The sequence below is a fragment of the Callithrix jacchus genome, chromosome 22 (genome assembly GCF_049354715.1).
Source record: "Callithrix jacchus isolate 240 chromosome 22, calJac240_pri, whole genome shotgun sequence".
Lineage (NCBI taxonomy): Eukaryota > Metazoa > Chordata > Mammalia > Primates > Cebidae > Callithrix > Callithrix jacchus.
This window is the reverse complement of record NC_133523.1, coordinates 48360191-48373743: the sequence shown is the minus strand read 5'-3', so window position 1 is coordinate 48373743 and position 13553 is coordinate 48360191. Positions and strand designations below refer to the sequence as shown.

At 51.0% G+C, this 13553-nt stretch overlaps 1 protein-coding gene across 9 annotated transcripts in view; it reads right to left on the bottom strand.

Moving 5' to 3' along the window:
• SSC5D (scavenger receptor cysteine rich family member with 5 domains) overlaps positions 1 to 13553 on the bottom strand; it is a 33977-nt gene that overhangs the window by 16102 nt on the left and 4322 nt on the right. For 3 of the 9 annotated variants that reach the window (XM_035283476.3, XM_054249523.2, XM_078360907.1), the window contains 6 exons: positions 12362 to 12679; positions 11547 to 11723; positions 5313 to 5630; positions 2833 to 3429; positions 2441 to 2755; positions 2047 to 2214 (listed from right to left, as the gene is read on the bottom strand). In XM_035283476.3, coding sequence (XP_035139367.1) covers positions 2047 to 2214; positions 2441 to 2755; positions 2833 to 3429; positions 5313 to 5630; positions 11547 to 11723; positions 12362 to 12679 — 1893 coding nt within the window. Of the gene's footprint in view, positions 1 to 1635; positions 1638 to 2046; positions 2215 to 2440; positions 2756 to 2832; positions 3430 to 5312; positions 5631 to 11546; positions 11724 to 12361; positions 12680 to 13553 lie in introns of all 9 variants that reach the window. The other 6 variants (XM_078360908.1, XM_035283477.3, XM_035283479.3 and 3 more) reach the window with 6 other exon arrangements.

The following is a 13553-nucleotide window of genomic DNA, read 5'->3' as shown; positions in this document are numbered from 1 at the left end:
CCCCAGAGAGTGAGGGGGACAGAGAAGGGGGCCCGCGGGAGGCTGAGGGGGAAGCAGGGGAGAGGGAGACTCAGAAAACAATGGCAGGAGGCAAAGGAAAAGCTACCGCAGCCCTGGGCCTGAGGAGGGCACACAGGCAGTGAGAACTGGAGGCGATGAGAGCGTGAGGTGATCACAGAAGAACCCACTGGGGAAAATGGAGTGAGAAACAGGTGGTGAAGGTGAAAACTGGAAGTGATAGACAAGAGGAGGAAAGATACAGAAACAGGTTCTGCCCGGTGGCTCCTGCCTGCAATTCCAGCACTTTCCGAGGCCTCCTCGAGGATGGCTTGAGCCCGGGAGTTTGAGACCAGCCTGGGCAATATAGTGAGACCCCCATCTCAAGAAGAAAACACAAAACAATTAGCCAGGCGTGGTGGTGTGCATCTGTAATCCCAGCTATTCAGGAGGCTGAGGTGGGAGGATCACCTGAGCCTGAGGGTTAGAGGCTGCAGTGAGCTGAGATCACACTGCAGCACGTCAGCCTGGGTGACAGAGCAAGACCCGATCTCAAAGAAAGAGAGAAATTACCATGAGAAATGGAGTGAGAAACAGGTGGCAAAGGTGAGACCTGAAAGAAAAGAGAAAGACTGAGGAGGAAGCACAGATAAATTGATCAGGAAAAACTGGGTGAGAAACAAAGATGATGCAGGCGTGAGAATGACAATGAAAGAAGAGAACGGAAGGACAAGGGAGGAAAAATAAAGAGAAACTGACCACAAGAAATGGAGTGAGAAAAAGAGGTACTGAGGGTGAGAAATTTAAAAAGAAAGACCTAGGGAAAAAGACATGATGGGAATATGAAACTGACAACGGAAGAAAGAAAACGAGAAACACGGTGAGTGAGAGAGCAAGAGAAATGACCATGAAAAATAGCACGGCATAAAGATGAGCCTGAGAAATTGAAAATGGAAGGAAAAGAAAAGAGAGATTGGCACAGAGGAGAAAAGATAGAGAAACTGACCATGGAGAATGGAGTGAGGCCAGGCATGGTGGCTCATGCCTGTAAACCCAGCATAAGCCCAGCACTTTGGGAGAGCAGGACAGGAGGACTACCTGAGCTCAGGAGGTTGAGACCAGCCTGGGCAACACAGTGAGCCCATCTGTACAAAATATAAAAATGAGGGGGCATGGTGGTGCACATCTATAGTCCCAGCTTCTCAGGAAGCTGAGGCGGGAGGATCACTTGAGCTTGGGCAGTCGAGGCTGCAGTGAGCCGAGATCACACCACTGCACTGCATCCTGGGCAACACAGAAATGGAGATGATGAGGATAAATGGATAATGAAAGAAAAAGAGAGCAAACGTTTGTGAGAAACAGGAGCAGAGACGGATTCAGAGGGACCCTGAGAGAAGGGGGTACAAGGAAGACAGGCAAAGAAAGGGGCAGAAGGACGTGGTGGCAGCAACGTGGGGGCCAAATCGGGGCAAGGTCCCAGATGTGGAAGGAGCTGCAACAGTGAGACAGAGGCCACAGAGCAGAGGGGAGACAGCTGTGGCACTGGAAGCTGATTTTGCTGGCTGAAGGGAGGGGCTCAGGCCCAGGGATGGGCAGGAGACAGGGTAGGGAAAGAAGCTGCACTCAAGGAGTCCCCACCTCTGTCGGAGCCGCAGCAGACGCCGACCAGAGCGTGAGCTTCAAGAATGGGTAAGGTTTCCCTTGCTCTGGGGGAGCAGGGGTGGGGACGATGATGTGATGACAGAGTGGCCCTTGGTTGTGGGTTTGTTCGAGGGGCTCAGGCTCATGTATTGTGCGGTTTATGGGAGGACGATGGGCTCAGGATAGGCTGAGCCTGGCCTGATCTCTTAGATGTCTTCTGCTGTGAAGAAGTGTCACGGTTGAGCCCAAGGAGGTAATGCATTTAGGGTCTCAGGAGCCAAGGAAAACCTTTTCAGGGCTCCTGAGACCTCAGCCAGCTCATTTAGAAGGGTTTTTCTGGAAACCCTACGAGGAAGCGAATGGAGGTTTATGGAGGCCCCCCATGGCCACCCCGATCTTGTCCCTCACCTGTGTCTGGCAGGCGCCTTGTTGCTGGGAAGGGGGTCCCTGGGTGCCTGGTGGTGCCCCAGGGGAGAGTGTGTCCAGGTCCCCCCATTGTGGTGGTCCCCTTGGCCAGGTCCTCTGCTGAGGTGGGGTCCCAGGTCCAGGGGGGATAATCGTCATAGTCTGCGTAGCCTTTGGAGAAATTGGGGCAATGGTTGAGCCCATCCTCTGTTTCAGAGGTCCTTACTGCTGCCCCTCCCTCCCTTTTGGAATCTTCTGGAGCAACTCTGGAGTCTCCCCACCGCGACCCCGCATGCCCAGTTCTTTAGAATCTACCATGGCGCGGTCACCTGGCCCCACCCTGACCCATTCTCCTAACCACCCCCACAACCCCACCACCCTCACCATGCCCTGGTACCAGTACAGGTGAGTACAACGTCTTCCTCATGGTCACAGTTGTGCTTCCCCCATTCCCCCGAGGGGCAGTCACTCAATGATGCCTCACTTCCTTTACAGCCCATGTCATCCAACCAGATGGGCCCAGTTCCAGGGCCATAGTGGGTTTTGCCTACTCGGGGCCGGACCTTTCCACAGCCCAGTTCCCAGCAAGCCACAGTGGCATCTCGTAGGTCCCAGTTGTCATCACACACTGTTCCCCAGTGTCCGGCATGCCACACTTCCAGCCGGCCAGCACAGCGGTTGGGCCCATCGGCTAGACGAACCCGGAACAGGCCTGCATGGAAGACCCTCAGGTCAGGAGGGAGGGTCAGCCTCTCCCATTCTCTCCCCACACCCCTCATGGTCACTTACCTGATTCCCCAGTGATGCTAGCAGTGGGAGAGGGGGCCGGATCTTTGGATGACTCTGGAGACCCTTGTGGGATCTCAGCAGATGGCTCCAGGGAGGCCTGAGGGATTCTCTTGATGGTGGCCTCAGAGGTCATTTCTCGGGGGCTTTGAGTGGTCAGCATCACCATGGTCTTGCTGGTCTGTTCTCGGGGAGCCTGAGGGGTCAGCATGGCAGTGCTGTGAGAGGTCCGTCTGTGGGGGGCTTCTGTGGTCGGCCTTCTGGTAAACTCAAAGGTAGGTCTTCGGGAGGCCTCAGTGGTCAGGGCTGCAGTGGTCTGTGAGGTTAGGTCTGGGAGGCTTTGGGCCCTGGAATGTTTTGTGGTTGGCGTCACTGGGGGTTGAGTGGTTGGTCTCTTTGCATTTTTTGTCACCCACTTCTTAGTACTCTTAGGCATTTTCCCTGGGGCCTTTGTGGTTGTTTTCTCCAGAACACTGGCAGTCACACTTGCAGAGGGCTTGGTGCCCAGCTCTCCTGGGAGCCAGGCATTCTGATCTCTCCCCAGTCCAGGAATCCAGCTCCAACTGAAGGGGTCTGAGATGGAGTCCAGGCCTGGGGGCCCTGGAAGTGAGCGGGGAAGGAAGAAAAATGGAAACACCATGATGACAAGATCATCTACCCAGGCCCCTCCATCTCTGCAGTCACTCAGCAAGTTCCCATTCGTTCATTTACTTTGTGTAAATATTGTCACAAATACTTATTGAGCACCTCCTATGAGCCACACACTGTGTTAGACCCTGGGGAGGCTATCACCCCCTGCCTTCTTGGTACTTACAATCTGGACATGACTGACCCCCTCATCTCTTCACACCTGACCCCTCTTCTCCATCTCCTCAGCTTCTCCTCTAAGTCAGGGCCTCACTTCCTGTACCTTCTGATGTGTCTCCTACCTCACTGTCAATTCTCAACACCAGAGTAATTCCCAGATCCAACAGGCCACTCCTGAACTCAGAATTTCTGTGGCCAGGTGCAGTAGCTGATGCCTGTAATCCCAGCACTTTGGGAGGTCAAGGTGGGCAGATCACCTGAGGTTGGGAGTTCGAGACCAGCCTGACCAACATCGAGAAACGCCATCTCTACTAAAAATACAAAATTAGCCGGTGTGATAGTGTATGCCTGTAGTTCCAGCTACTCAGGAGGCTGAGGTAGGAGAATTGCTTGAACCCGGGAAGTGGAGGTTGCAGTGAGCCAAGATCTTGCCATTGCACTCCAGCCTGGGCAACAAGAGTGAAACGCCATCTCAAAAAATAAAAGAATCTTTCTGTGGTCCCCCCATAGCCATCAGGAAGAGAGGGACAGAGGGAAGAGCCTTAGCTTCCAGCAGAGGTGATGCCTCCATCCTTTGAGACACCACTGTCCATCTTCCATTTTTCTGATTAGCACATATATGCAGTTAAGGATTAACCTTGCCCAAAGAAAGGTTTACTCTTTCCCCGGCCCCTGGGAGATGACTTCTAAGCCTTTGGAACATCTTGCCTGATAAGATTGTTTCCCTGGGGGACTTGGGCAATGCCAGATCGCCTGTGCTAACAGCATGATGTATGGTCAGCCACATGTACATGGCTGAGCCCCCATAAACACTCTGGATGCCAAGGCTCGAGGGAACTTTCCTAGCTGGCAGTTCTTCATGTGTGTTGTCCCACTTCCTTGCTGGGATAATTCGGTGCTGTCTGCATAACTCCACTGGCACAGGACAGTCGGAAGCTTACACCTGGTATCTCCTGAGCTCTGCCCCAGGTGCCTCTTCCCTTGGCTGATTTTAATCTGTATCCTCTCACTGTGATAAATGATAACCCTGAGTGTAACAGATTCTTTGATTCTATGAGTTCTTCTAGCAAATTATTGAATCTGAGACTGGTGTTGGTGACCCCAAACTATAAGGAGTCATACAGGTTTGCAATGATTTGTTAGAGCATTTCTTTCTCTCCATGAGCTATGAGCTATTCAAAGAGCAAGACCATGTGCATTCCGTTCATGAACCCAGCATGAGGACCCAGTGCTGAGCTCAACATCTGGCATTTAATAATAGGCATTGCCTGAGTTTATGTTAACTGGCTCTCGCTTTGGCTTCTCTCCATCTCCCAGTGCCCTGCCTTCTTCCTTTCATCTTAGGAAGGCTAAATCTCCCTTCTTAGTGAGAGACTCCCTTCATTCCTGGAAGGAAGAGGAAGCAGTAGCTTCTCTGAGTGGGAATCCCACATCTGCCAGTTAGTTGCGGTGTGATCTTGAGCAAGTTACCTAACCTCTCTGTGCCTCAGCTTCAGTAAAATGGACATAACACACACCACCCTAGACTTATTATGTGATTTGAATGTGGCCATATGTGGAAAAACACCCAGCACAGGGCTGGGGCTTAGCAAGTGCCCAATGTTAGTGCTCATGTTAGTTACTGTTCCCCCTTCAGGAAGCCTCCTGGAGTCAAGAGATGGCTAGGGCCTCCTTACCAGTGCAGGTGACCCCAACATCCTCATTGTGAGCACAGTTGTGCTTTCCCCAGGGAGCAGCAGGGCAGTCGGACAGCGAAGCCTCGGTCCCCACACAGCCCACATCATCTAGCCAGATGGGGCCCGCACCCCAGCCAAAGTGGCCAGCAGCAGGGTCTGGCTGCCGAGGTCCACCGCAGCCCAGCTCCCGGCAGACCACAGCTGAGTCCCGCATGTCCCAGCTATCATCACACACGGTCCCCCAGCGCTGGTCATGCCACACCTCCAGTCGACCTGAGCACTTGCTGGGCCCAGCCACCAGGCGCAGCTGGGGGGACCCTGGGGTAGAAGAGATTCAAAGAATTACAGTCAGGGAAGCCGCCCAGCCTCCTGACTCTGCATCCACCTTTCCCTCCCTCTGTCTTCCTGTCCATGCATTCATCCATTCGTCCATCTAGGCCTTCCCTCCATTCATCCATCCTCCCTTCCAGGGAGCAAGTATTTAGTGAGGCCTTTCTTATGCCATTTTCTGCAATAGGCACAAGGGCTAAAGAGTCAGGCAGAGTTTGAGGGACCCTCAAAGAACTATACACGGAATTACCATATAATCTAGAAAGTCTACTGCTAGGGATATACCCAAAATAAACTGAGAACAGGTATTCAGACAGATACCGGTATGTGAATGTTCAGAGCAGCACCATTCACAGTGGTCAAATAGCAGTGGTTGTACAGCATTTTAAATGTATAAATGCCACTTGAGTTGTATACTTAAACTGGTTGACTTATGTTATATGAATTTCACCTCAATTAAAATAATAAGAGTCTTTTTCCATGCAACTGTTCACCACCCTTAATTTTCTCTCATTATTGGGTTAATAAGGGTTTTTCTTCTTTTCTAGATTTTATTTTCCTAACCACTAGACCACAGGGATAATCAGGTGTTTTGTTGTTGTTTACCAGTCAGGCACAGCCTCTGCTTTGAAAAGCTCTGTCTTTAGGGAAAGGACTATGCACACACTTCATTACAACTCAGTGAGCTAAAGGCAGAAACACAATGAAGGGAAGGTGAGAAAAATTCTGTCTGGGGAAGCCCGTGAAGCCTTCTCAGAGGAAGTCCTTCAAAAGACAGAGCAGCAGACCAGGCATGGTGGCTCACGCCTGTAATCTCAGCACTTCTGGAAGCCAAGGCGGGTGTATTGTTTGAGGTCAGGAATTGGAAACCAGCCTGGCCAACATGGAGAAACTCTTTCTCTACTAAAAATACAAAAATTAGCTGAGGGTGGTGGCACGTGTCTGTAATCCCAACTACTCAGGAGGCTGAGGCAGGAGAATCGCTTAAACCCAGGAGGCTGAGGTTGCAGTGAGCCGAGATCATACCACTACACTCAAGCCTGGCGACAGAATGTCAAAAAATAAAAAGGGAGCAGATGAGAATTCAGACAGAAGGAAAAAGGTGTGCTGGGCTAGACAGGAAGCAGTGACATGAGTTCAGGATTCCCTAAGCCTGTCTAGTTCCCACCGGCCCTCTCGGAGTTATCCACAGCAGGAATATCTCCGACCTGGATCCCTCAGGCCCTTGAGGGGCTGTCAAGGAGATGCTCAGAAGCCAGTATCAAGGGGCCTATTGCAATTGTTCAGTAACTATTTCTCCAGCAGCTACTGTAGACCTGGCCCCATGCAGCCCAGAGCCAACAGTCCTCTTAATCTTTGCCCAGCCCAAGGAGGATGACTCCCCCAAGGGGGAATATTTGAGCCTGGCCTAGATGATGCGTCTACAAACCCAGGCTGCCAGCAAACCTCTGGAACGTGAGTAAGAAGCCTGGGGTAGCTTCTCTCTCAGCTCTCACAAGGAACCAGCCCTGCCAACACCTTAATCTTGGATTTCCACTCTCCAGAATTGTGAGACAGTACATTTCTGCGGTTGACCAACGATGTTCCAGGTGTCAGGAGTCCTGTGAGACTAGCCTGGAAAATGAACTCCTCTTCAGAAAACAGTGCACATTCTGTGGGCGTAAACGCCTCACTCCGTTATATGCAGGCCGTGGTACAGCCACCTTCTCTGAGTCTGTGATACCAGAATCCCATCTATAATCATCTCTATGTTCTCGAGACAGGCAACTTTGACAGATCTAAAAGCAAGATGCCTTGAAATCTAAGACATGAGCAGAGACTGGACCCAGATACTGAGGAAATTTAAGAAATACCCAGAAGATACAGAGGAGACAAGTTACTGAGTTCCATCTAAAAGGAAAACTTTACTAATGCCTGTGTCATAATAGGAAAGATCTTTTTCATTTTGAACTAGCAAAACTCTGGTACACCAACAAACAAGTTAAAAAATGGGACGTGTGGCCAGGCATGGTGGCTCATGCCTCTAATCCCAACACTTTGGGAAGCTGAGGTGGGTGGATCACCTGAGGCCAGGAGTTAGAGACCAGCCTGGCCAACATGATGAAACCCTGTTTCTACTAAAAACACAAAAGATTAGCCGAGCGCAGTGGCAGATGCCTGTAATCCCAGCCACTTGGGAAACTGAGGCAGGAGACTTGCATGAACCCAGGTGACAGAGGTTGCAATGAGCTGAGATCACGCCACTGCACTCCAGCTTGGGCAACAAGAGTGAATCTCTGCCAAAAAAAAAAAAAAAAAAAAAAGGTGAGGGGGCGCATGTAAAATATTTTGAACCAGAAGTTTTAAAACATGAAGAATAAATAAACGTCTGCTGTCTAAGCCACGCAGTCTGTGGTACCTTGTTAGAGCTGCCCTAGCAAACTAACACAGGTTCTGTACCTAAGTAAATGGCCCAGCACCTGCCAGGCCCAGGACAAGGAACAGTGTGGTGTGTTTAGGAACAGCAGGTCATTGGATTTGGCTAAAACCTGGGGATGTGAAGATCATAAAGGACCCTGAATTCTCTGCCAAGAAAATGAGACTTTATCGTATCCATGGTGGGGAACCTCTGAAACACTCAGAGCACCAAAGCAAGGAAATGAAAGAGTCAACTCTGTCCTTCAGAATGCTTATTCCCAAATCAGCAAAGACTCCGAATGGACTGGGAGAAATTGAAAAGAAAGCCTCTTCTAGGGGAAGGCAGGTCAGTAGGGTGGAGGGGATAGAAGCTTTAATGAGGAGCAGCTAAGAGGGGCACAGAGAAAGATAGTCTGCCTCATCTTGGAGATGCTTCCTTAGAAGGCAGCTTTTGACATGCTCCTTCCCTTCTTGGGGGGTGGGAGGGTGGAAGAAGATTTCTCTCTCTTTTTTCTTTTTTTAAAGACAGAGTCTCACTCTGTCTCTAGGCTGGAGTGCAGTGGTACAATCACAACTCACTGCAGCCTCCACCTCCTGGCTCTAGTGATCCTCTTGCCTCAGCCTCCCAAAATGCTGAGATTACAGGCATGAACCACCATCCCCAGCCAGTGGAAGGTTTCTTGATCAGAAGGGCTGAGGCAGAAGGAAGGGAACAGACAGTAGCCCTTTTTTCAGTTGAAGGACACTTGAGCATGGAAAAGTGGTTAAGAATGCAGGCCCTGTGAAAGCAGTTTGGCAATTCCTCAACAAGTTACCATATGGCCCAGGTATACACCCAAAAGAACTGAAAGCAGAAACTCTAATGGATATTTGTACACCCAAGCTCATAACAGCATTATTAACTATAGCTGAAAGGTGGAAACAACCCAAGTGTCTGTCCATCAGCAGATGCATGGATAAACAAAATGCGGTATACACATACAGTGGGGTATTATTTAGCCTTAAAAAAGAAGAAAACTTTGACACATCCTACAACATGGATGAGCCTTGAAGACATTATCCCATGTAAAATAAGCTAGTCACAAAAGAGTATGATTCCCACTCATATGAGGTACCTAGAGGAGACACATTCATAAATTGAGAAAGAAGAATGGGGATTGTGGGATGCTGCAGAGAGGGAGGAATTCATGTTTAATAGGTATGAGGTTTCTGCTTGAGATGAAAACATAGGTACTGGAGATGGATAGTGGTGATAGTTGCATAGTAACGTGAATGTAATTAATGCCACTGAATTATGCTCTTAAGACTGATTAAGGCCAGGCATGGTGCCTCACACCTGTAATCCTAGCACTTTGGGAGGCCGAAGCAGGTGGATTACTTGAGGTCAGGAGTTCGAGACCAGTCTTGTCAACATGGCGAAATGCCATCTCTATTAAAAATATAAAAATTAGCTGGGTGTGGTGGTGAGCATTTGTAATCCCAGATGCTTGGGAGGCTGAGGCAGGAGAATCGCTTGAACCTGGAAGGCAGAGGTTGCAGTGAACTGAGATCGCACCCAGCCTGGGTGACGGAGCGAGACCCTCTTTAAAAAAAAAAAAAAAAAAAGACCGGTAAAAATGGTATTTTATGTATGTCATGTATGTTTTAACACAATCAAAAAAAAAAAAAAAAACCATTGTGAGCCTTGGAACAAGTTTTCTGCTTGAATCCTGGCTCTTCCATTTCTCAGCTGTGCTGCCTCATCAGTAACATGGAGACCTCAGTACCCACAGCACAGTGACTGTACACATCACCTGATTGACAGAGAACGGAACAGTATCAGTCTCCAGGAGCCAGTGCATGCTCTGTCAGTGTTAGTTGATATTATTATTCAAGAAAAGGGGTAAGGGCCTCTGGGAATAGTGATCATAGTGAAAACAAGTTGCTGCTTTTGTTCAGCTCTTTCCCATCTTGAGGAGACAGCTTTGTTCACGACTTTTTATTTTCTGTGTTTCTGATGCTTTGACATCTTGGGGCTTTCCTGATGCTGAGGGACTGCCTCTCCCAGGGTCAGCTAATTCCTAGAGCCAGTAAATGCCTTGAGCATACCTTCTGTGCACAAACTATGCTCTCCAGAGCGCACACACCAACTGCCCCTCCACTGGGCTCTCACACCTGGGCCACTACACACCTGTCCTCTGCCCCAGGGCCAAGCACCAGACAACTAAGGACAACCTTCTGACCATCACCTACTGAAATTATTCAAACTAGCCAATTCTAAGCCTGCTTCCCCTGTTTCACCTATTCCTTCCTGCAAAAAAACAATCAAGACTCCTGTACCTGGCTGGGCGTGGTGGCTTATGCCTGTAATCCCAGCACTCCAGGACGCTAAGACAGGAGGATCACTTGAAGCCAGGAGTTTGATACCAACCTGGACAATAGTGAGGCTCTGTCTCTACAAAAAAAAAAAAAAATTAGACAGGCACGGTGGCATGCAGCTGTAGTCTTAGTTACCCAGGAGGTGGAGGTGGGGGGATCACTTGAGCCCAGGAATTGGAGGCTGCAGTGAGCTATGATTGCACCACTGTACTCCAGCCTAAGCAAACAAGACCCTGCCTCTCAATAAATATACAAATATATAATAATAAAGTTTCCCATCCATGCTTCCCCTCACTCCCTCTACCTCCTGACTGGCCCTGGTGCTTCCCTATGTGGCCACGTTTGGCATGGGCCTCCTCTTGGGAACCATGAGTAACAATCTTTTTAGTGGCTGTCATCTCCTGATCTCTTGGCTTCACCATACCTGGGTAATAATAAGACCTATATTTTAAAACAATGGTCCTTTCAATACTCATGAAAGAGGCCAGGTGCAGTGGTTTATACCTCTAATCCCAGCACTTTGGGAGGCTGAAATGGGCAGATGCTTGGGCTCAGGAGTTCAAGACCAGCCTGGGCAACATGGAAAACCTTGTCTTTGCAAAAAGTACAAAAAATTAGTAGTCCCAGCTACTCGGGAAGCTGAGGGGGGAGGAAGGATCACTTGAGCCTGCAGGTTGAGGCTTGAGGCTTCAGTGAGCCGTGATCACACCACTGCACTCCAGGCTGAGTGAGGCAGGCAGAACCATTGATCACATTTGCTAAAGAACCAGAGACTCTGGAAAGCAAATGTTTGAGCAGGGCTGTTCCTTGAAGCTGGCCAGAGTACCCCATGACAGACCCCACAGCCACACCATGGAGCTCAGGAACAGAGCAGAGTCTCAGCCCACCATCTGTCTCTTATCCAGGACTGGCTCCAGAATTTGGGGGCCTCAGTAAATGATGAAAGGCAGGACCCCTGTTCAAAAATTATCACATGCTTCCAGATGTGACAGCAATGCATTAAACTCAGCTGTGTGTCCTGGGCGAGGCCCCTGTGCCCCTGTTCTCCACCTTTCTCTTTGCAAGAGCTCCCTCATGAAACAGTCTCAGACCTAGGGAAGGACACAGAAGGGAAGACTCTGTTTTCTTGGGGAGCATGGAGTGACTCACCGGCTTCTGGTCCAGGCTCCCAAGGGACAGTAGGGGAGGCTAGAGGAGGTGAAACGCCTGCTGTCCCTGCAGCCTGGCTTGTCATGGTGGACGGGGGCCTGGAGGCAGCCTCCCTGGGTATGGAGTCGTTCCTGGTCACAGTAGGGACCGTGGGAGGGACATAGCCCAGAGGCATGCCTGTGGAGAGGGGGGAAGGTGACTGCCACCCACACACCCCCTCCATCCCAGAGCTGGCACCCCCTCCTCCTGTGTCATCCTTCCTCAGTCCTCTCAGCTGCATGCAGAGATCTCTTCCTGCCCAACCTCCTCCCTAGACACAGCCCAAGCTTTCCACCTCCCTGGCCTGGGAAGCGGGTGTGTGAATGGGGAGCAAGAGAGAGCAGAGGGTATGGTAGCTTAGGAGTGACAGAGAAAGGGAGGAAACCTCATAGAGAGAAAAAGACTGGCTTCCGCTGGGGACGGAAGGCAGGGCCAGCCAGGGCTGCCACAGGGCTGAGGCTCACCCTTGGCTGTTTCTATTTTGGGCTGGACTGTTCTCAGCCATGGGGCCATCCTGTGCACTGCAGGGTGTTGGGCAACACCCCCGCCCCCAGCTGTGACCATCAAGAATGTTTCCAGATACTGTCCAATGTCCCCTTGGGGGCAAAGCCACCCCCAGCTGAGAACCACTGGCGCATGGTGAGGATTTAGAGGGTAATAAGATGGGGAGTGGAAAGTTCAGAGGGCAGGAAGGGCACATAGGGACCCCCCAACTTGCCCCTCCACTCCAAGCACCACCACGCCCACCTCCCGGTCCTCCACCACAGCCCCCTCACCATCACACACAGCCCCGGCGTCCTCTCGGTGGTGACAGTCATGCTGGCCCCAGGGCCGAGCTGGGCAGAATCGCAAGGCCGTCTCGTTTCCCCGACACCGGAGGTCATCCAGGATGATGGGTCCAGCCCCCTCCCCAAAGAAGGCACCCCCGGGGGCGGCCAGCGCCCCCCCACAGCCTAGCTCCCGGCAGGCCACAGCAGCGTCTCGCAGGTCCCAGGCGTCGTCACACACTGACCCCCAGCGCCCTCCGTGCCAGACCTCCAGGCGGCCAGCGCAACCGTGGGGGCCATCAGCCAAGCGCAGCCGAGGTGCCGGGCCTGAAGAGTGGGAAAGGGATCACAGAGCCAGAAAACGAGGATGGATGAGCCAGGACTAAGTCATGCTTGGGCCAGGCTGCAACCCCAAGATGACTCTGGGAAACAGATATTCCATCTTCACTATGCAAATGAGGAAAAGGCTCCAAGACAGGAAGTCTTTGGCCCAGAGTCCAACTCTGCTGCATCCCCCACATTCCTTGTCTCAGGGAAGGAGGTGGGGAGGGATGCTGGGAGCTCTGGCTCTGGTCCCCTGGATCCACCTCCCATGCCTGGCCCCCCAGGTCCTAGAGACCTGGATTTCCAAATCTCAGCATCACTGGCACTGGGCATCCTCCTTTATCATGGGGCTGTTCTGTGCAGCACCCTCTACCCACCACATGCCAGTAGCAATCCCTCCCCGAGCTGCGACAACCAAAAACATCTCCAGAAATTGGCTGATGTCCTTTGCGGAGGAAGGGGTTGAAAAAGCCCTCACTCCCTCCCCAGTTGAGAATCACTAGTCTAGATACTAACCTCTTGCTGGTCTTCAGGTGCATAGGATACATTTTATTTTTTTATTTTTGGGGAGAGGGGATCTCACTATGTCACCCAGGCTGGAGTGCAGTGATGCAATCTTGTCTCACTGCAACCTCAACCTCTTGGACCCAAGGGACGCTCCCCATCTCAGCCTCTCTCAAGTAGCTGGGACTACAGGCATGTGCCACCATGCCCAGCTATTTTTTTTTATTTTATATTTTTTAGAGAAAGGTCTCACTCACTCTGTTGCCCAGACTAGTCTTGAATTCCTGGCCTTGAGAAACCCTCCCAAAGCACTTGGGTTACAGGTGTGAGCCTGAAGCCATGCCTGGCTGTTAAGGTACATTTCTGTTGGGGT